Raw genomic sequence first — 23556 nt, 5'->3', positions numbered from 1 at the left:
CTGGGGAGTGGGGGTGGGGCTGGGGCAGAGCAGGGGTGGGGACTTTGGGGAAGGCGTGGAGTGGGGGTGGGGCTGGGATGGGGCAGGAAGAGGCAGGCCTGGGCAGAGCAGGGGCGAGGGCCCTAGGGAAGAGGTGGAGCAGGTGCTAGAGCAGCATGCAGCTGCGCAGGGCACCAAGAAATTTGGTGCCCTGTGCAGCTGCATATTTTGCGTATGGGTAAGGACGGCCCTGCATGAGTGGTAACAGCTAATTTAGACCCCATCATTGTATATGTATAGTGGGGAGTATGTTTTCCAATGTGCATTACTTTGCATTTATCAACATTAAATTTCATCTGGCATTTTGTTGCTCAGTCACCCAGTTTTGTGAGATCCTTTTGTAGCTTTTCGCAGTCTGCCTAGAAGGCTAAAAAAAAATCTATAAATGAAGCAGCGGGTTAAAAAAAAAATCTATAATTCTCAGCAATAAATTCCCAACTCATTTTCTTTTTATGCCACTCACTTTTAATTACATTGTGTAAGGTTCTCAACTTAGACAATACAAGGAAAGGCCTCTCCACGAGGCCTGTGACACAGCTGCCTTGCAGAGCATAGCGGTCGATTAGTTGGCTGGCATATCAAGTTCTCAGTAGGTTTAGTGGTTCCCCCTCCACCTCCTTTCCTCATTCGTAAGCACACCCTGCCCATGTCCTTCGGCATCCCTGCAGTCCTCAGAGTCCTCGTTTTTGTGAAGACCTATTTTCATGTTTCCTCTATTTCTCCCCTCCTTCTGTCCTCCTTCGTTCTCAGTCCTGGGTAATACGACCCTTTCTCCCCAGTCTCCATTATCACATCCAACAGTGCCACTCGGAAAGGAGGCAGGGCATGTGTCAATGGTTAATATTTTTCCTAACCCCAATATAAATAGAACAAAAAGTATAATAACTAAGAAATCAAATCCATTTGGAGGTCTGCAAAATGCTACTGCAGAGTTTAGAGTGCTTGGTCCAGTGCATGTTACTGTAGGAGTCCAGAGACCTCTCCAGGCTGCTCTACTGCCATCTGTTCATCTCATGGGGCCACTTTCACACAAGAGCAATCCCTGGCCTTTCTGCCTCCAGAGCTCAGCATCCAGGGCTGTCACCCCCTTGGGAGCAGGCTAAGTGGGAATGGTGGGTAACAGTTCATTTTGTTTCTGCTGAATTGTAAACTCCTTCTATTCCATGGAACGATGGCGCTCGTGACTCTTATTTCTTGTGGAGGAATTTCATTTTGCTACCTGATGGAGATGAAGTGAGGAAAACAGCCGTTACATAGCAACATATACAGTGGAGAAAGTCTGAGCTCCATCTCTCACCCCCAGTGCCAACTGGAGTAAGGACTGAGGGGGAGCTGCTGCCTTGGAATCACCCCCTCCCTGCCCCAGCAATGCTGGGTCTTGTTCAAGAGCAAGTTCTCCCTGCCCCCAAGGAAGAAATTGGCTCCTGCTGGAGCTAGGCACAATAGCCGGACAGTGGCGATTTGAACTGGACACAAGATACGGCCTTCTCCCTCCTTCCCCCTTAGGCAATAGTTATAAGTTGTGCTTTCAAAGGACTTCCAGCCCTCTTTCTCTCTGTCCCCCTAGGTACTTACATGGCCTGCCCTACAGCTGTTAATAGATTTATCTTCACAACCCTGCTGGGAGGTAATCTCTTCACCCTCGCCTCAGCAGAGAGGGGCTGAAGCACAGGGGGATTAGCTGACTTGCCCATGTGGGGATCCAGTCCATCCCAGTGCCTTAGCCCACAAGACCAGCCTTCCTCCTTTGGGAGTCAGGTAATGAGCTCAGGGTCCAAACTTTGACACACAGACCCCACCCCTGCCTCGGCAATGCAGCTCCCAGGGCCACTGCCATACGTGTGCGTTAATATGTGGCCCAACCCTGACCACTGACTGAAGGCCCCAGGGAAAAGCAGATTCAACCCTCGGGAGAGTGGAGCTACCTAAAATAGCATCTTTGTTGCCAAATCACTGAGCTGGTGTTAAGAGAAACATGCAACACAACCACCTTGAAAAGACAATGGTTTGCTCTTGCATCTTACCGAGTCCTTTCAGGAATTTATTGACTCCACTCTGCTCCCCACTGGGGAGCGTTTCCAGGTACTCTTGGGCACGTACCTCAAACAGACCTGCAGCAAAAAAGATCCACAATCCTTTTGGTTCCAAATATATAACAATAATACATCTCTCTTCGTTAGTAGAGCTAGAAGCACTTTACTAAGGAGATGAGTATCACTATCTCCATTTTACAGAGGAGGAAATTGCAGCTCACAGAGCAGACATTGACTTGCCCCAGGTTACCCAGCAGGCCAGTGGCAGACCTGATCTCCAGAACCACAGTCCAGTGCTCTATCAACTAGGCAACACTGCTTTCTCATGCAGGCACGACTAGCCAGACTGAGCATCTTTGCTTCGTGGAGGGAATGGAGGAATCTTTTCAAGAGAATTCTCCTGATCTCTCTGACAAGGAGGGAGCTGAGATTAGAATGTGGGGCCATTTGAGGAATTAACATTTGGGGGCCACATTTTCACCATCTAGGAAAAGCTCTTTGATCCCTCTGCCATTTCCAATGTCCACCGGTCATTAAATCTTTTGAGGAGCTTGCTCAACCAGCACTGACCAGCCGTTTGGATGAGACAGGCCTCTCAAATCAGTGGAACCTTAGAGGCCACGGGACAGTAGTTAAGAGCTCCTCGACACCCTTCTCTCAAATGTCTATCCCCAGAAGGAGGCATTACGACAGTAAATACATTATACATCAATACACTGGAGCTAATGCTAGTTCTGTAGCATCCCTGACAAAAACTCAACATAGAACGGAAGAGGAACCACATGTGACAGAAACTAGTTATGCTTAACACATCATGAGAAGGTGCTCACAAGCTAAGAGAAGCACCTCTAAACTGCTACTATTTCCCAGCATTCATTAATAAATTCATCACTTCAAAACACTTTGCAAACATGAACTAAGCCTCACAACACTCCTGTGATGTAAGTAATAGTTCCCCCAGCTTTACAGATAAGGAAACTGAGGCAGAGAGAAATTAAGTGACTTTTCCAAGACCAGAGATAGAGGCTAGAAATGGAACCCAGGAGTAATTGGTGCCTGGGTCTATACTCAGGCCCCACCTCTCTCAGAGAAGGATGGGATCACTGCAATCTTTCAAATACACATGGTCATCATGGCCTCACCCCAGAGCTACAGTCAGTGCTGCTCCACGGGACGAAGCTGGCTGCTCACCCACCACTCCCAGGGGACTGATGACAAAGATTCCACAAGCCTCACTGGAATAAGAAGAGCCCCTAACCTTTGACCCCCTGTTTCCGCAGCTCCCGTTCCTGAATGAATCCCCCAAACATCTGGGTTTCCATGAAGACTTCCAGGAAGCGTCGAAGGCTCTTGGAGGAGACAGACTTGCGGAAGGCCTCCCGCTGTAGGGTCCGCTCCTCTCGCTCACTGGGGGTCAGGAACAGGGAGTAGTGGCCCATGATCTCCACAAAGAAACGAACAAAGGCTTCAGACACCACTTCGTTCAAGGGGCTGGACTCTAAGGAAGAGGTGGGGGAGAAGCAGAGAAAGCCATGAGGTGACGGTAGTGCTGGAGGTGGAACTGTGAGGATGCACTGGGCGGGAAGGGTCACACCCTGGTTTACTTTGAAGTTGCATTCTTGGCTTTGGTTCCCCACCACCTTACCAGCCCTGATGGCCTCTTTAGGAACTGTGCCCTGCACAGGTCTGAGAGTGAGAAGCAGCTGTGGAGAGAGAACACCTCAACATGTACTTTCCACTAAAAGGCTGGGAGTGGGCTACCACTGCTCCCAGGAGCACTACGTAGGTTGCAGGCCCCTGGCAGGTGATCCAGCGTGGCACATGCACAAGGTGCAGAACCTCAGTGTGGCCCCCCCATCAACCTCCACTCCAAGGTGCTGTTTGAGTCCAGCGGCTAAGCAGGAGGCCTTATCACACTTTGCCAATACACCCCTGTCCAGGATAGGGGTGTTGTGGAGGGCGCAGGCTCTGCCTGGTTGGAGGGGAAGGCTTCACTCCCAGGACTGACACCAAAGTGGCCTCCTTGGCTAGAAGGAGTCTGGCTGTGGATAAGGTGGGTGTGTGTAGGCAGGACAGATGGGGCAGAGGCTGAAGGAGACCCCATGGGAGTCAGTCACATAGCAAAGGTCACCAGGGCGCTGGAGAGTGTAGCAAAGCCTCAGCTAGTTCTAGCAATTGAACTACATCTTCCATTCAAACCTGGGCCAGGGGATGAAAACCGCCCCTTTTGGGGAAGTGACTGAAGGGCTGCCGGGCCCACCCGATGAAAACGAGCAAACAGGCTGCAGGCTGTACCGTGTCTGCCATTCAAAGAGCCCTCCTCCTTGTCGCTAGCCAGCTCATTCCTCTGCTCCAGGATGTGCTCTAGCGCGGCCTGCAGCTTCCGAGGCAGGATGGAGTCCTCGTCCTCCATCTAGAAAACACAAGCACACACTCAGGGACCTTCTCAGGGTGGGGCTTGTGTTGGCTCCGGGACCTGCATTTCTCCTCAGCTAGCTTGCGTGGAGTCAGGGAGAGACGTGGCAAGGGCATGGACAGTTATCTGTTATGAGTCCAGGAGAGCAATACCAACAATACTCTGTGCTTATCTAGTGCCTTCTGTTCAGGACTGTCCATCCCTTCTACAAGCACTAAAGTGGGTGTCTCACCCACCAGCTACCACCTCACATTGGACAGATTTGTAACCTTTCGTTTCAGCTGTTCGATCTGAGATCATGTCGCCCAGCCCTGACCCCACTGCCTTGCTGGAGGTAAGGTGTTGCTAATATTAGGAGCAGGAGTCAGCCAAACAATGCCAGCAAGCAGCTAGGCAGGCACAGCGGCTAGGCTAAGACCAGCATATGGCTAAGTGATTTTCACCCCCACCCCACTCCCAGCCCCATACAGTGACATGCAGGGAGCAGCGGGGGAGGCACAGAGACACCACAGACGGATTGGGCAGTAACAGAGTTGGGAGTCAGAAGGGAGGAGTTTACCACGCTCTAAGCCACTGCAAGAGGGCTGTATAGCCAGAGCAGCTGACATACAAAAACTGTATTGAAAGATAAGAAACAGCCGTTGTCCTCATATCACCCCTGTGAGGGAGACCAGTGCTATTATCCCCACTTACAGATGGGGAACTGTGGCCCCGAGAGACTAAAAAACTTGCCCAAGGTCTCACAAGGAGTCTGTGGCAGAGATGGGAGTTGACCCCAGTGCTCCTGGACCAGTCCAATGTCTTAACCAGCTGATTGATTTCCTGCCCTAGCCTGAATTCTGTGGGTTGTGGTTGTGATTCAGAGGAGTTGGATTCTGGTTAGAAAATAAACAAAACCACCTGATAATCAATCCCTGGCTTCCAGGTCTAGGAATATGTTCCAGGACACCCCAAAATTCATGCTCCTCTGCTCCAGGTCAAAGGGAATCAGAAGAGGCGTATTTGTCTGCAAACTGATGGCCAGATTCCCATTTATTTTCTTCCCACTATGGTCTGGTAATGCAAGGACTAGGCAGAGAGGAACATGAGAGGGACCGATGAAGACAGAAACTGAAAGATCAACTAAAACCATTCTTCACTGGAAGGTGCAGATATTACCCTAGAAGGTAGTGTGGACAGTGCTTAGAGCAAAGGACAGTGTCGAGACTCGGGTCTATTCCCAGCTTTGCCTGTGACTCACTCTGTGACTTTGGACAACACACTTCTGCAGGCCTCGTGCCTCAGTTTCCCATCTGTTAAAAGGGGATAATGCTTCTCTACTTCACATGGATTATGGAGGGTTTAATGTTTGTAAAGTGCTCTGAGATTCTTTAAGGTGCTACCTAAGCACAAAGCACTGTGACATTACTGTTAAACAATACCTGCCATCAAAGCCTGCCTCCCAGCCTGGGTCAAGGCAGGTGCTCCTGGCCCAGCCAGCCAAGCAGAATAAGCAAATACAGGTCAAGGCAAGGAGATGGAGGAAGTGGGAGAAAGAAGCCCCATATGGGACAGCTCTACTCACCTGTCTGAGGAACCGGTTATTAACAAGGTCAACCACAAGGACCTACCAATGAGAGAATGGGGAATTGTTATTTCCTGTTACCAGAGATTATCTCAAGCCTTCCTGGCTCTCCAGGAAACTCCTCCCCTTTCACAGAACCACAGCAGCAGCTGGAGATATAAAACACTGGTCAACAGCAGGGCCCCTGCTGTGGTTTTCTGACCACTTCGCCACAAGCCACAAAATGACAGCTTGAACTGAAAGAAGCTGGCAGCCCTGAACCCTCCTGCCTTCGCCTCTCCCCCACACATCCCAAACCCTTAGACTAGAACACAATCAGATCTATTGTCTCAGCAAAAAGCTTTACAAAGAAGCCACAGACTATTTTACACAGCCAATGATGAGTGAGTGACCAAAATAATATGGGGATTTATCATGAACTCCTATTTAGTATTTACTCTGTCACACAAAACAAAGCAATGCAACTTTAAATTTTTTTTAACACATTGTATATAATCTGTGGAACTTGTTGCCACAGGAATATTGGAAGTAATTGCTTACTATGACTCTGCAAAGATCAGATCTGACTGAACAGTGTTGGTAGTTATAGAGCAGGTGTGAAGTGGGGAGGAAAACAGGGTGTCTGATCTAAGCTTGTCTTTAAAAGATTATTTCCCTTAACACCTCACTACCATCAGTGCCACTAATGGGCAGAAGGTTGTAGCCCCCGCAAAAGTTTTTCCTGCACTGGAGTCTAGGAACACTTTGTATACACAGCTGAAAAATGTTATGACCTGTCACGTTGTGTGTGTGTGTGTTTGCCCTTGCACACCACTCATCAGTCCTGTTCAGAGTTAGTCATTTATTTACAGGCCTGCTATTTAATTATTATTTATTTGTAATGTGGGAGCACCTAGAAGCCCTGGTCACAGACCAGATCGCATTGTGCTAGGTGCTGTACAACAGAACTAAAACACAGTCCCTGCTCCAAAGAGCTTGTAATTTACATAAGAACATAAGAATGGCCATACTAGGTCAAACCAAGGGTCCATCTAGCCCAGTATCCTGTCTTCCGACAGTGGCCAATGCCAGGTGCCCCAGAGGGAATGAACAGACCAGGTAATTATCAAGTGATCCATCCCCTGTCGCTCATTCCCAGCTACTGGCAAGCAGAGGCTAGGGATAAGTATAAGACAAGAGACAACAGACTGATACAGCCAGTCAGACAGATGTCTGTACTAACTACAACCGTCCCAGGCCCTGGACAATCTCTAAAAAGAACAATTAGTAGATGACAGACTCAGCAATTGACTCTCCGCATGCACTGTCCTGCCAGCACTACAACTATAACAAAACTTGTAATAATAAACCCCACCAGCAAAATCACCACTGGAGCCCTTCTCCCAACTCCCCGTGGGACAGGAAGGAAAAATAAAGGTCATTATGTCAGTTCCCCCTACCAACTGCAGCAAAGTCCCTGCTCACTAGGTAGCAGCCTGTGTGTCTTGAAGCCAAAGGTTACAGGTTCTATTTATGATGCAGTTCACTGACAACTGGGATAGCTGTATTTCTGCAGCCACAGGTAGTTACAATCCCACCCTGCCTTAAAACAGTGACACAATCTAAGAGGCAAACCCTTCTGGGTGAGAAGACAGTGAAGCCAATGCCTGTGGCTTTTAAAAACAACAATTTAATCTGAGTTCATGGCTCACCTCTTCCACCGGTAGCTCCTTGAGGCGAGGCAGTGAGCTGGTGAGCAGGCCAATCAGGAAGGGAGTTGGTGAGCACACAATGTCAATCATGGAAGGCGGCAACACGGGGATGTAGGTGTGCTGCCAGGTGAAGGGGTAGAGGAGAGCCACCATGGCATGGCAACACTTCGACAAGGTGCTAGAAGACAACACAAAGCACACAGCAGTAGAGGCAAGGCAGAGGGTGAGCACTGAGCACTTGCTGAAAATCAGGCCCCTTTCACGTGTCTCAAGTTGGGCGCCCACAGTCACTAGTCATTTGTAAAACTCTTTTCCCCAATCTTTATTTCCTGGTCTAAAGACACATGCAATGGGTGAGGATTACTGAAAGCTATTCCTCTGTCACATAACAAGGGGCAGTTTCCCACTGCCTCCAGTAGCTGCTGTGCATGCCTGGCAAGGACACACAGAAGTGGCTAACTGTGCAACTTTGCTTTCTTTACAGAACAGAGTTACAGTATTGAAGGCACTGCTTGTTCTGATGCTTAATTCTCTCCCAGCCCAATGACACTCTTTTAATTAACAACATCTTCTCTTTCTGACACTTGGCATACACCTCAGCGAAGAACAAGGCTGCAGGGGAAAAGGGTATCAATGCACATATAATGAACAGTTCAGAGAAAACAGTCTAAATACTCAACAGAAAGCAGGACAAAATACTATACTACCATACCCGTCCTGCTCAGGATAGGGCCTCAAAAGGCCAGGCTGACCCAAGAGGATGGTGGGGAGGGACTAGATTGCGAGTATGTCTACACTGCAATTGGGAGGTGTGATTGTATACGGGGTAGACATACTCGAGTTGCCTTTTTCTAGCTGGATCAAAACCAGCTTCAGTAACAAGAGTAGGGTAACTGTGGCAGCCGGACAGTGGCATGGGCTAGCCTCCTGAGTGCAACCCCATCCAGGACCTGGAGCACATGCGCGAGCGACCAGCCATGCCATGCTGCCGCAGCTACACTGCTATTGTTACTCCAGCTAGCTTTGATTTATCTAGATGCCTACAGTGCTGACATCACACCTCCTGATTGCAGTACAGACATACCCTGAGGAGCTGGGATAGTTCATGCTTTTCCCATTCAAATGATACCAGTGACTCTGCTGAAAGTTCCTTCACGGACGACTTCCAAGAAGGTTTGGCCAGAGAACTCTTCCAAGTGCTGGAAGGAGAGGTGGGCGGGGCGTGCGGTCAGTTTCACGGGGCTATGCAGAGCACGCTGCGGGACATTGGTTACTCATCTGTTCTGGCTTTGGAAGTGTTTGTGCATGTCAGGGGATGGGGAGGCTCGCCATAACAAGCCGTGTACATAACGTCATTTCGGTTTTACTAGCATCCAGCTCTTGAAAGAATGGGGGAGGGGAGAAAGGCTAGTCTGGCCTGAAGGAATCACATGGCCAGGAAAGCACTCACAGCTGGCTTGTATTAAACTCCATGGGGGGAAATTTACAGTGAGAAATGTGGCTCTGGCAGCTGTTGCTGACTTGTAATGAGATCGAGAGAAGGGGGTTTGGTAGATGTGGTCTTGTGCTTGCTCAGAAAGTAAGAGGCCTGATTTTTTGTTCCAATTAAGTCTAGTAAACTTGAGTCCCTCCAGCATGACAGCAGAGTGGGTTTAGGAGAATATCATGGTTGGGCTACAAGTTTTGGCTGCTTTTCACTTAGGGTGACCAGATAGCAAGTGTGAAAAATCAGGACAGGGGGTGGGGGGTAATAGGAGCCCATATGAAAAAAAGCCCCAAATATTGGGACTGTCCCTATAAAATCGAGACATCTGGTCACCCTATTGTCACTGGATACATTCCATTTGGCAAAGTGTGACTTCTGTTGTTGGGACATCACAGTGACCCGGTAAAGAAGCGCTCTGAACAGTTTATACAGAGGTTCATGGCAGCCAGGGGACAAGTGAATTCTGATCGTAGGGCAGAGAGAGGAATCCATTTAACGCTTCAGTTTCACATGGGGATAGTGGTACTGCCCTTTGTAAAGCGCTTTGAGATCTCCTGATGAAAAGTGCTATATAAGCGCTAGGTTTTTGTTATTCTTTAGGCTTTACAGTGACTCTAACCGGTGAAGAGAATATACTAGGGAATTACTTCAAGGGACTTCCACATGGAGGGAGTCTCTCTTTATAAAAGAGGCCCAGATGTTCATTTCCTTGCTTAAAGGGACACTGCCAACTTGATTTGTTTCTAACTGCCAGCTGTAAAAAAAAAATTGACATTTCTGATGGAGTGCCCTTTAAATACCGTCTCCTGGATTTTTAAAGACGGGCAGAGGGCTCTGCTCCCCAGCTGATGTTTAGAAGGGTGCAGGAGCCTAACCACTAAAGCATGTTCCAGCCCCCTTCTTGCTCTCTGTGCACATTCCAGCCTGCTGCCCCTTCACCTCCACTTGCACTTTGCTTCTGCTCTCCCCAGCAAGTCCCCTTTTGCAGGGCCTCCACCAACCATAGCTACTGATACTGACTCTGCACAGAGTCCTGTCAATTGCACAAGGCAAACAACGTGGCAAATAAACGTTCTTCGGTTGCATTCGTTTACAGCAAACTTGTAACAAGAGTATGCCTGCCATGTGAACATCAGCCTGTGTCCCTTTAAAACTGTCTCCTTTAAGAGATTTTTAAATCTGTGTCTCCTCACACATTTTGGGGCCAACATTATCGGAGACTGAAAAGCAGGGATTTCCTCCTCCTTCTTCTTTATTTCCTAGCATATTTTTCACCTCCCCAATTTTTATAACCTGCAGAAATACTAGCAGCGTTTGTGTGGAAGCACTGTCAGCAATTATCAGTGGTGTTATGGGATTATTCTGAGGATAGCATTGGAGCTCTTTTTTTTTTGAGTTGGGATGCAGGTGGCAAGGGTAGAGGTTACTTCTTTGTCGTGAACCAGCCTCTGCCTCCTTCATTTTCAGGGCACAGCCAGCTCCTCCATGCAGGGACTGATAGGAACTGATGTGAAAGGTTGGTCTTAGTGACTAACGAAACTAATTGGTCTGGTTCCAGACAGCTCTAAGGAAGAACATTGTGCAGCCAAAACATTACTCTACCTGGGGGCTAGTGGGATATTAAAACATTTTGTCCTTTACCAGCATTACAGTGACTCTCCAGTCCCTCTTCCTCTGCTTGCAAGTCACAGTGGAATACAGAGGCCATGTGACAGCGGAAGTGGGAGGGAAGATGCCTGGGAGCCAGAGGACAGCTGGTGGAAGTCACAGACTCAGTTGCATTGGTTATGACAATTTTTTTTTTTAGTTGTATGCTGTGACTGTACAGGAAACAAAGAAGGTTTCCTTCCCTTTCACCGTAGCATCTCTGAAATCCTGGTCACCAGAACTCTCCCAGGTTAATCCTGGTCATCTGCGCTCAGTGTGGAACATTTCTCCCACTGTGCAGTTTTCAATCTACGTTGTGGATCAGATTGCTTAGCTTCAGATCCATCAGCATCCGGGAGTGCACAGAAATTGCTTTGGGGAGCAGGAGCATGGGGCAGAATACAAATGTGGAGTCTCCTCTGCTTGAGTTTCAGCCAATATTGCTCGCTGTGGTGCTGGATGCATTCAGGGAACTTCAGCCTTTCCACTGCAAAATGGAATCTTTAGAATGATTAAAAACTAGCAGGAAGACATGGGTCCATTATTTGTGGAGACCGTCAATGCCTCCCTTTGGCATGGCAGATACCATGTCATGCTGAAATGATTTTTAGTCACATACTCTCTAGGCTGGGAATCCTATCAGTTATCATCTGTTCTCTAATCTTCTCCTTCAGGTTGAGGTTAGGGAGAAGAGAGAAAAGTAACTCCAGAGTGCTCAGATGGCCTGGGCCCTGATCAGTCTGATTTTAGACCTAGGTACAGCATGGAGCTTGTGCGGCTCTTGTTGGTTTGTCATCTCCTACTGGTGATGATCAAAATCAAGTGTCCATGCTGATCCTTTTAGATCTGCCTTTGATACTATTGACCCCGAAGCATTGTTGACACAGCTGCAGTCCCCAGCAGGGATCTATAGGACTTGTGACGGGGTAATCTGTCCTTTAAGAGTAGTGGTGCCTAATGGTCAACCCACTCCATCACATGGCTTGGCCCTTTAGGAGGATGAAAGGCCTGATTATATATATAGGGACTTGGGAGACACGCAGCGAGAGGAAGTGGTCCCGGGAGTAAAAAGCATTCGGGATGAAATCCCATTACTGTTTCTTTAAGGACACTGAGCCAGAAGCCTTGCAGAGAGAGAGAGGGGCAAGGCTCCCCTCTCCCCCAGCCAATTGGGATGAGCTGAAAGAAGGGGAACAGCATAAAAGCTGCCTCCTTTCTCATAGCAGAGTGGACAGTAGGTGACACCAGCAGGGAAAAGCTGATCCAGCTGGGGGTGAAGCTGGTAAAGGTCCCACAGCTGGCTAATCCATGACTCCGTTCCAGAGAGGACAGCTAAGGAATCCTGCTTAGGAAGAACCACAAAATCTAACAGAGCCCACCCATCTCCAGCGAGGAGAGTTGGTGAGGCTCCTAGGTGAGGGGAAAGGATGGAATTAACTCATACAGCCCAGTTCCCAGGCGGAGAGCTGGGGATCCCAGCTTAAGGAAGCACTGAAAAGGGGTAACCCTCAGAATGAATCAAGAAGGGTTGCTGGACCAGAGGCTGTTTTCAGGCACAGGAATAAAGAGTCTCCTGAAGGAAGGAGCCAGAGACGGCTAGCTAGACTAAGCTCAAGACAACGAATATCCCTGGGTGTACCTGAATGAGCTTCTACTTGTGCTTGTGGCTGTCACTAATAAATGAGACCCTTGCAAGGAGGGTGCTCTTTGATTAAAAAGATCCCTCTGACTTGATTTTAACCCAGCTGAAGGGACGTGAGATGAGGTGCACCTACAGTGCCATGCCTGACCATAAGGGGGTGCACCAGGGTGACCTCCAGGCCCTCACAGGACTTTAGACCAAGATTTTCAAAAATAGGTACCTTAAAGGTAGGCTCCTAAATCCATATTTAGGCTCCTGGATAAGTGTTCTGATCTCTAAAGTGCTGACTACTTAGCAGCTTCCACTCAGCCCAATGGAACTGCCACATTCTTAGCACTTTGGTGAAATCAGGCCACCTATTTAGGTTGGGTTTAAGGAGTCTGACTCTGAGACATCTGTTTTTGCAAAACTTGGTCTTTAGAGTCCAGGACTGTCACTCTGGCACTTTGATTTGAAAACAAAATCTCACTACAAAGATAGTCTAATCCATTTGTGTCACATAGCAGACCTTAAGTACTGGTGTTTTCCCATGCCCACATGAAGGCCTATACAGGCCTGAGCAAAGCTGGAGAAAGATTATCTCAATAGATCAACAATTTTTTGGGAGAGTCATTTTTTGGGTTGAAAGGGAATGTTTACTCTTGTTGCTATGGCCAGGGGGAATAAAACTAACAACCAAATTCTCTCTTTGTCCACTGCCAAGCTTTGAATTGACAGATTTTTAAAAAACATTCAATATTCATTCCAAAGATGGAAAAGGCAAAAGCATTTCACTTGCTTTATACTTGTTAGATGTGTTTTTGGCTCAGCTTGAAAACATTTAATAATTCACACAGTACTTGGCAAGAGTCCTTTCCACTTCCTTTCACAGAGACTTCAGATTTTGTAGGAATTAAAACACGTAAATAAACTATGTGTGTATCATTCTCTCTCTCTCTCTCTCTAAATATATACATAGATACCCTCACAAACAAGTACACGTACAGATAAACACAGTGATGACATCCACATGATAAATTAGAGTGGTGTGCAATAAATGCAATTTATCACACACTTTTCACCACTTCACCTGCATTCTGACCACTAATCCATCCCTCCTGGACTCCTACTAGCATTCCAAACCCCTGAGCAGCTTCAAACAGCTGTCTTTTCTACTTTTTAAAAAAATCTATTTGCCAGATAAAAATGTTTGTTTTCTTTCCCCCAAAACATGCAATTCCCATTCCCAAAGTAAACACTATTTAATACTTGACAATTTCCTTGTCCCCTGTTCCAGGACGAGTGACTGTCAACCTTGAATCAGTGATAGATTTGGAGTCCAATATCTCAAAAGCCATCACTGATAGGAACAGGAGCTTTCCATCAATGGATGGAGAAGATTCTCAGCTTCCCATTATGATACACTACATTGTTGCCAATGCCCAATGTTCCAAAATCATGAGTCAGGTCCCAAAAATCATGAGCTTGGCTTTAAAAATCAAGGATTTTTTGTTTTTAATATTACATTTGGGTTATTTTCTTTGACTTTTGGTTTCTGAGCCTTTAAGGTACTCTTGGGTCATGTTTTCAAACTCGTCTCCACAACTATGTGGATTAGAAACTTATTTTTAAGCTAATGGTAAAAAAAAGAAAGCCGAGATTCTCGTAAAATAACTGACTCCAGGAGCTGGGACGCTAAGAAAAATACCAAATATTGCAAGATTCACAATAAAATCACGAGTGTTGGCAACACGGCACATAGTACTTGATTCTAGCTCTTGTAGATTCATAGATACTGGACCTTAAAACCTTTACGTATAGGAAAGCTATTGTATATAATTTTTAGAGGGTTCTACAGTTTGTAATACTTCCTCTCTTTTTTCAAGTCCTGGACAGTTGGACTCAGTACGAAGGCACCTGGCTTTACTGACAGAAGAATACTGATAGAAAACATTTTTGCAATATTTTCTGTAACACACGTATTCTGGATATGCCACATGACGGTGCAATATGATATAAGGGTTTTACTGGCACTCACTGGGGACGAGCTGCCTAACAATGTGCTGATTCCAAACTTATACCAATAAAATCCTTGCATGGCATCACATATTCTCACTGGCTATCATCATGTAAAGGTTAATCTATGCCTCTGTCCCTAATGAATCCAGTCATAATGCTGCACTTATCCTATATGGGAGGGAAAACCTCCCAGAGAAAACCTTGTCATTATAAAGATTACCAAAATTATTTTTGTAGTTTAGACATGAGAAACATAGGATTGTCTCAGGCTAAGGGCAGCATTGGTGCTTTCATGCTTTGCATATTAATGCACTTTTAAGAGGATATGAAAAAAAATCTATGTATGTAACATGTCAAGTGAATGTAACCAAATAGATCCTCCCCTCCTTGACCCAAAGCAGCAGTAAAGGAGCGAAAGTGGGGAGCTGCAGCCTGTATGCTACAACCCACCCAGCCTCCCCATTGGTGTGATGGATTTGTATGAGCTCTGCCCTTACAAATCTCTGGACCCCTGCAGGGCGCCTTGTTCCTTTGCTCCCCTATAAAAGGGGCCTCTCCACTTGCCTTCCCTCCCCCAGTCCCAGGGCTGTAACCCGGCTGGCTGGGATCTGTGAAAACAGACAGCTTGGGGGTATTGTACGCTGCTGAAACCTGATCGCGCTCATACGTGTCATTACTCATCTGTAGCTTTTCTGTCACCGAGCTTTGAGAACTCTTCTCTCTGAATCCTCAAGTGCTTAAGGGCTGGATGGCTGCCAGGCACCAGCTGCATAAAATCTTAAAGAGACCTGGACCCCTGTGCTGAACTTGCGGGAGTGAATCAGTTTAAACCCCAAACCTCAAGAACCAATATTAAAAAATTAGTGAACAGAATCTGAGAACCTCAGCGAAAGGGCTAAGAGATACTGAGTTCCCTCTCTCCTCCCCACCGGGCTTGGCTCCTGTGGGTGCCAGAGCATGGCTGAGAAGGGAACACTGTTCCCCTCCCAAGCAATAAGAAGGGTTCTGCTTCCTTATTGCAAGGAGCTCTGCCTTGGTGAGATTCTGAGTAAAGGGAACTTGGTTTCCTTTGTGCACCAGAGGAAGCTCAGTTTTTGCAAGTTCCAGAGCTGGGCTGAGGTGTCTCGCAGCGTGTCCAGTAGAGGGCATGTCACTTCGTCAGAGCTCCTGCCCTTTGGGAGCATTGGTTGTACTTGCTGGGAAATAACAGAGAAGAACAAAAGAACAACACAGAGGGGCCAGTACTCCCTTCTCAATCTCTCCTTAACTAACATTTGGTTTATAAGAACGCAAGAGAAAGATGCAAAGGTGGGTACCTGAGTTTGTCTGCTATAAAGATCACTCTTCTCTCCAGAAGCAGGGATGCAAACACTCGGCTCAGGTGCCGGACGCTGAGAGAGGAGAACAGGGACTCAAAATCAACATGCTCAAGTCTCGAGTCCAGAGGCCGCCGCAGCTCAATTACCTGCCAGAAGTAAGCAAAACACAGGTCACGGCCTCAATCAGTGCACTGACAAGCAAGGGGCCAGACTCCCCCAGGACTTTAACCAGGGACCCTCTCAACCAAAAGAAACAGCATTGCTGCTGGAGCTAAAGGAGACTCTATGTTAGTGAGTGGCAAGCCTTGAGATTTAGTCTTTCTACAGGACCCACAAATGCAGCCTGCAGATGAAGCTGAAGGCCAGCACTGGCTTCCCATCACCTTTTCCCCACCCCCTTTGAGCAGTGATGGTGAGGTGGTCTGAAGCAGATGGCTATCATAGATGGAGAGGTTCTCCCAACATGAGGTTCAGCAGACTGGGCTAATAACAAGTAGAACCTGGAGTTCAGTTTGTGCAAGGGCCTATATTCCAGTAGGCCACAGGAACAGTTCAGATTGCTCTCTCCCAGGGGCTCTATCCAGAGTCCATTCCAGGTGGGTGCAGAAATCCATTGCAGATTCTCCCACTAAATTAGGCACAGGGAGCTCCCTCACTATGAGTGTGATGCCCAAGCAAACTTTTATGCTTAGTCTTTTGACACGGGGCAGTCCCAGGGAGTGGAATTTTGTTCCCATCAGGAATGGATTCTGGGAAACACTCTGCAGGGTACAGGGGGAAGGACGGAGCCAGGGGATGTTTCTAATTCTTCAGTCAGTTCAAACAGCCAGGATCACTTTCACTATGAGAATCTGGATGGGAAGGAGAGGGGAGCAAGGTCTAACTTGTAGATTATCCACTCTGGTAGCAATTACAACCCAGACTACTGCCTTTGCTTCTATCTACGCATACAGTCCTCACCATAGCACTTCACTGCCATTAGTGTATTTCTCCTCAGAACACCCCTGTGAGATAGGACAGTATTATCATCCCCATGTTACAGAGGGGGAACTGAGGCACAAAGTGACTTGCCCAAGGTCACACAGGAAGTCTGTGACAGAGCAGGGAATTCAAGCCAGGTCACCCATATCCCAGGCCAGTTCCCTAACTGATAGACCATCTTTTCTCCGGTGCAACCAGCTTCAAAGCACCTTGCCCATTCTCCCACAGTACATCACATGACCCACCCTCAACTTTGGACCCGGTTCTCAGGTAGGCTAAGGCCTCATGTGCTGTTGTGGCAGCTGAAAGGGCCTTAGCAGAAACAGCCCCCTAAGAATAACCCCTGTGCAGTGAAGCTCTCTGGTGTAGGCAGCAGTCCGAGGGTGTGGCTGGGGCATGCTCCACTACAGATATTCTATATGGGTTTCCCAGAGACCCTAAGGCCACTTAAATTCACCCTCAGGGCCAAGCAAGGCTCTACCCCACATGGCACTGAATGGATTAATGTGTGCCTGAACGGCCAATTCACCTAGCAGGCTACACCTGGAGGGAGAGCCAGGCTAAACTGATCATGGAGCCTGGGACTGGGCAGGAACAGGCTGGCTAACATAAAGAGAGGAAGCTTGTAGCAGAAGGGGGCTAGTAAGCTTTGAAGTGCTCCAATACCTAGGCGATGAAAGCCTGAGTGTAATACTAAAATGACAGACTAGCATACGGAGAAAAGGGGAAATATCTAGGGATTGGAAACATGGGCTTAGTGCCTCAGTGAGGAAACCCGGCAAAAGGCACTCTAGGCCTGAGGCCTACAGACTAATTGCCCTCACCGCATGTTTAGCCAAAACCATGGAAAGACTGGGGATGGAGAGATGAGTCGCACACTCAGAAGGAAATAGGCTCACAGATGGAACATAATGTGGGTTCAGACAGCAGGGGTGCAATTGACACCAATAGACAAAGAAGCACAAAAAAGCTTGAGAAGGAAAGAATCCATGAGAGTAACCTTCCTGGACATAGAGAAAACCTGCAATGTGTTACAGAGAGTGTGACTATTATATAAAGTGGCAACCATGGGTATGGTAGGAAGAATATACAAATGGCCAAGGGATTTCCTGCACAAAGAACTACATGGGTCCGGGTAGGGAAAGCCTTTTCTACCGTATATTGAACTCTACAGGGGATTGTCATTAGCCGAGCCCTTTTTAAAATCATGATAAATGACCTTCCAAAGGAAACGAGTGCAGGAATAGGCATCACATGATTTGCTGATGACCAGGCCATAGGGACCAAAAGCAGAAACCTTGGACGTGCCACCAAAGGAATCAGCGATGCACTTTGCAGGAGTACAGAACAGAGAAACAGGTGGGGCTTCAAGTTCTCCACTGACAAAACTAAATGAATGATCTGCACAACATGGAAGATTCAGAAATTATATAAATATATGACCAGCAGATAAATATAGTGAAAAAGGACAAATTCTTAGGTGTGATATCTGATAACAAGCTCACCTGGAGGGACCTGTGATGGAGTGTGCTTCCTTCACTTGCCCTGAAGGGGTTAACATAGGCCAGATGGCCAATTAACCTACTAGGCTGCAGACCACGGGACATTTCAGCTGAGAGGAAAGCCCTAATTAAGGGAAGCTCACCTGTGCAGGAATAGGCCGGGCTTCTATAAAACCAGGGAGCTGGTAGCAGAAGGGGGTGCTGCCGGGAAGAGAGCTTCAGTCACTCTTCATGGGACAAGGAAGAGAAAGAGATTTAGACCCCAGAGGAAGGGTTTGTCTAGCAGACCCAGAGGAAAAGGGTTTGGCTAGAAGGGTGGAGAATGAAAGCCTGGGAGAGGCAATGTAGGAAGTAGTCCAAGAGAGAGGTAGGAATGTTTGGGGTAGTACAGACCTTGGCTGCCGGAGATGGGGCCCCTGGACTGGAACCCAGGGTAGAGGGTGGGCCTGGGTTCCCCTACCAGCCACTGAATTAGTGGCCCAATCTGGGCAGTGATCTTGAGGACTATCTGGCACTATCCATCCCCATTACTGAGGGAGTTACTTAGCCAGGGCAGTGGACTTAAGGACTGCCTGGGATGCTGTGGAACCACGGAAGGGGAGGACTGTTGTGACTTGGCCAGAGATGCAAGCCATGAAGACGAGGCGCTGCAGCTCCTGAGCAGGAGAAGGGCCTCAGGGCTGCAGAGCAAGATGACGGGCTGAGAAACCATTAGAAGAGGCATCAGGCCGAAAAAGCTAATCCCCAAACCAGCCAGGAGGAGGCGCCCCTAGCAGTGAGTTGTGAACCTCGTGACAGGACCATATCAAAAACATTATAGATAAATGCAAAGGGAGAATCAACGTACTAAGAAAATGGCAAACCCTAATCAGACCTATTATTGAGTATGGCTGCTAGGCCTTTAGGTCAGCATTGAAAACAAATCTGAGAAAACTAGACTGTATCCAAGCACAGACATTGCATATTGCAAGCGATGCCTTCATTACCTCGCCTCTGTATGTAATGCAGATAGCAGCTGGAGCATGCCGATCACTCTCAGAATGAAGCTCTGAGGCTTAGCCTTTAGGGCCAAAGTACTAGGTAATAGTGAAGACAACACTAAGCTAATATATATTCATTGTTGGGAACTAAATGGAAAGCAGGTAGGACAAAACTCAAAAATCCTCAGTAAGTAGGGTAAGGAAGTGGATAAATGATCTCTGTAAAAATAAAGGTTTAAAAAAGAGGCCAAAATCTCTAGCACTGGGAAAATACTCTATCTCCGGAGAACTACCTCCTCGCGATAGATCTGGAACTATATGGTGAACAAAAGGAGAAGAATGATTAATATACAAGATATAGCAAATCAATGTATCTATGCTAAGTGGGAACACTATTGACAAATGCATACTGATGGCTCCATAGAGGAAGGAATGAGTAGAGTGGGAATAGCTTCCTGGGCACCCACATTCAGAGTCAAGAAAACCATAAGACTCACTAACGTTATCTCCGGCTGAGCTAATAGGGATATTGCTGGCACTAACTTGGGCCCTAGCTTTGCAGCCAGCTGCCATGGCCACCTTGTCTGATTCCTTATCAGGGTTGCAGACACTATATAATGGCAAGTCTGACAGCAGACACGATCTATGTAATGAAATATTACTGCTAATGGCTGAATTGGTACAATTGTATGTGACCATAATAATAGCATGGATCCCGGCACATGTAGGGCTAGCAGGCAATGAACTGGCAAACAAAGAGACAAAAAATGCTATTAAGGCCAAACAAGTTGACCTAGAGATCCCCTTAAGCAAACTGGAATTTAAGCACTTAATCAAAAATGAACTAAGGAAGGAATGGCAAGAACTGTGAGCACATGAAATAAAAGGGAAAAAATTCTGTGAATTATGCCCAATAGTTGAAAACGTTGGCATAGTCCAAGGCCCTGAGATGAACATTCTCAGTCCTGCTGTGAGTGCAGGGGACTGTACTAGCTGATCTCTCGAGGTCCCTTCCAGTCCTACGATTCTATGATTCTAAGAGCAAAATGGCTTTATTCAAAATGTTAACAGGTCTTTGTGGATGAAATAGTAACCTATTTCCAATAAACACACAAAAGAATATACTATGTGAAACATGTACGGCCCAGCAAATGATGGATCATCTCTCATGGAATGGTAAAAACTGTACCAGTGAAAGGAGATGTACTACAGGTTCTGAGTTTTCCATATAAATAAGAACATTTTCTTTGCCACTCCTGTCCAGAATACAAGGAAAATGGGGACCCAATAAAAAAAGCTATTTTGCAATTCTTTTAGAATACTGGGAAAGGTGACAGACTTCAAATCATAACCTACCTCCAAAGTCCAGTGCATGGCAGTGGACACACAGAACGTGATTCTGCTGTGCCACCAAACCCAAGAAGATGAAGAAGGAGGAGGGGACTGCCGGGAGAGAGTCTGCAGTAACTCTCTGGGACTACAGAGTGAAGAGGCTCAAGAAAGAAGCCCAGGGGTGGAGAGTTGGCCCTGCGATCCTCTCCTAAACAGAGAGCTCTGGCAGAAGCCAGGAGAGAGATAAAACAGCCACTGGGAGTGGAGCAGGCTCCAGTGGTAAGCCCTGATAGAAGGGCAGGATTTGGACTCTCCCATGGAAAGAGTCCTAGGAAGTGCTCAGTGGAGGACCAGAGCAGTAGAGAGGGATAAAAGGGGAAGCCCAAGGAGGGCAGGAATTGATTTTTTAGTTTGTATACCTTTAGTTTGGAATTTGTATTAGGGGAACCAGAGGAGAACCCTGAGGGAGTGGAACGCCCTGAGAGAAGGGTGTGAGGACAACGAGGCCCAGACTTGGGTCTGAAGACCTTGTTAGAAAGGCAGTGGACAGTTTCTTTGTGGGACTCTCATATTCCGGAAGGGGAGAGACTTTAAAGCAACCTGGCTAGAGGGCTGAGTCATAGGCAGGGCCAGCACCAGGGTTTTTGCCACCCCAAATGGTGACAATACAAAACAAAAAACAAACAAAAAAACCCCCCGTGCTCACGATCAGCAGCAGCTCCATTGCGCTGCTTTCTTCTTTGGTGGCAATTCGGCGGCAGGTCCTTTGCTCCGAGAGGGACCGACGGACCCGCCGCCGAATTGCTGCCGAAGAGCCCGACTTGCCGCCCTTTCCCCTTGGACGCCCCAAGCACCTGCTTGCTGAGCTGGTGCCTGGAGCCGGCCCTGGTCATGGGAAGAGGCAGACCGCAGAGGACTAGGGCCATTAGTGGCCCAGAACAGCCCCAGAATACAGGGAGCATGAAGGATTTTTGAAGACACCTGCCTCAGGAACAGAGGAACTGAGAATCAATCCCTTTGACACTAAACTCGAGCCTCCACTTCACAGGAATTTGCATATTTCCACAGCCCTGCACTACAGGTGTAGGCCTGATTTATTATTCCAGCAGGTGCTTGCTGGCCTGTCCTATCATCCCATCCTCCTGCAGCTCTGGTGTTGTCCTTACTTCAGTCCCTGAGCCTGGTAGGAAGTTCTTGACTGTGATGGTCCGGCCCAGCGCAGGGAAAGGAGCTTCCATGACACTCCTCATGAGAGGCTGCACCAAAGCAGGGGAAATCTCCCGTCTTTTCTCAACCTCGTCCAAGATCTGGAAGAAAGAACATCAAGCCACAGATGTATAAACAGGAGGCAAGAGGGAAACAGAGAATAAAATACAAAAGCATTAACATTCCCTCCTTACCCCAGCGTGTGTGGAGCCCAAATGTGCAGTATCATAATACTATGGAGTGAGCAAGAGAGACTAGAGTAGAAACCTTGGGTGAAATCCTTGCTCCACTGAAGTCAACAGTAAAACCCACTGACTTCAGTGGAGCCAGGATTTCATCCTTTATCTTGGAATTTCTTTGCTCTGGTCGTTTTATTAAAGGAACAAGCCAATGTTTGCTGGTCCATATTTTTATGTAATTTAATTTTTAATAATCTGTTTGCAAAGTTCATGTAATTAGTGTGTGTTCCCCCTCCCAATGCCATCTTCCAGGCTCTCAAGTCTGAGCCCTCCACTTTACTGAACCTCATTCTTTTAGCCTTGATTTTGCTTTCAGCTTCATTACTACCCACAGTGCAGGTTCTCTCCCTCTTTCCCCCTCACCTTAGAGAAGAGGTTGAAGCATCCAAGGCGGCTCACAATGCAGTAAACTTCAGGAAGACGCTTCCCTTTCCCACTGGGCTTTCAAGAGAGAAACACAAACACACCAAAAAAAGGTAGTTAGTTCAACCTAGGCAGAGAGCAAGCGACTGCATTCTCTGCGCTGCTCAGGAACTGGCTGGTGAAACAGGAGAAGCTCTCATTGCGAAACCTTGAGAAACGCGAAAAGGGGCTGTATTTTGGAGTGAGGGGATGGATTCTGAAGAGGGACCTTAAACAGAGCAGCACAGGGAAGCAGAAAGCTGGAGAGTCTCCTCTGCTGTGCCATTTGCTTCTTCACTGAATAGAACAGCAGAAGTCCCCCACCCCTGTCCAGTTGGTGCCAGCAATACAAACACCACAGATGAGGGTTTCCCCTTCAGACCCTTTTAGGCAACAGAATGGTGAATAGTTACCAGTAGCCTTCTGCAATATCCAAACCGTCTACTCCCATCCTCACCAGTCAGGACAAAGGAGAAGGTCTCACTGCAGTAGGGAGAACAGAGACCAGAAGAAGAAAAAAAAACGGTCACATTAGGAAACACCACCGTACACACACCCACTCCACCGCCCAGAGAACACTTTTCTCCTTTCATATTTCCACCTTTCCCGTCTCACACTGTCAGTTCTGTTCCCTTCTGGACTCTCCAGGAGTGTCTCTGCCCCCACTGGGTTTCTCTCTCTTTGTCTTAACAGTTCCCATGGCTAAGTGAGTTGTACGTACAAACCCAGTTCTCACGGGGGTGGGGAGAGGAAAACACCTGCCTACCTGGCAAATTGGTAGATGGGCGCCCAGTCCTTAGCATCGGGGAAGCAAAACTGGGGAATGGCTTTCAACTGATCCTCTGCCTCTCGCATGAATTTGAAGGAACGCTCGAGCTAGCGGGGAACAGAAGGAGGGAATGTTTTCAATTAGTCACGTGGGGATGGAACGGCTTCAAATATTTGTCCTGTGATAAATGAAGAGGTGATGACAGAGACTAAGCTTCTGCCTGGAAGATATTAAAATTGCTGTTCTACTAGCTCACCTGACCCTAGGAATTTAAGTCATTCCCCTCACACGCTCTCCACCAAACCCTACT

At 47.5% G+C, this 23556-nt stretch overlaps 1 protein-coding gene across 2 annotated transcripts in view; it reads right to left on the bottom strand.

Annotated features, from left to right (window-relative positions):
- Positions 1–498: 498 nt before the first annotated feature.
- Positions 499–23556, bottom strand: part of DENND2A (DENN domain containing 2A) — an 84571-nt gene continuing 61513 nt past the window's right edge. For both annotated transcript variants that reach the window (XM_039482681.1, XM_039482688.1), the window contains exons 10-20: positions 23244–23353; positions 22891–22960; positions 22439–22516; positions 21797–21937; positions 15833–15981; positions 7744–7921; positions 6053–6094; positions 4368–4485; positions 3331–3570; positions 2064–2150; positions 499–1258 (exon numbers count right to left, since the gene is read on the bottom strand). In XM_039482681.1, the coding sequence (XP_039338615.1) occupies positions 1227–1258; positions 2064–2150; positions 3331–3570; positions 4368–4485; positions 6053–6094; positions 7744–7921; positions 15833–15981; positions 21797–21937; positions 22439–22516; positions 22891–22960; positions 23244–23353 (1245 nt within the window). In that variant the 3' untranslated portion in view covers positions 499–1226. The remainder of the gene's footprint in view (positions 1259–2063; positions 2151–3330; positions 3571–4367; positions 4486–6052; positions 6095–7743; positions 7922–15832; positions 15982–21796; positions 21938–22438; positions 22517–22890; positions 22961–23243; positions 23354–23556) is intronic.

Source organism: Mauremys reevesii, linkage group 1 (genome assembly GCF_016161935.1).
Source record: "Mauremys reevesii isolate NIE-2019 linkage group 1, ASM1616193v1, whole genome shotgun sequence".
Taxonomy (NCBI): Eukaryota; Metazoa; Chordata; order Testudines; family Geoemydidae; genus Mauremys; species Mauremys reevesii.
The sequence above is the reverse complement of the archived record's forward strand: the minus strand, read 5'-3'. Positions and strand labels throughout refer to the sequence as shown.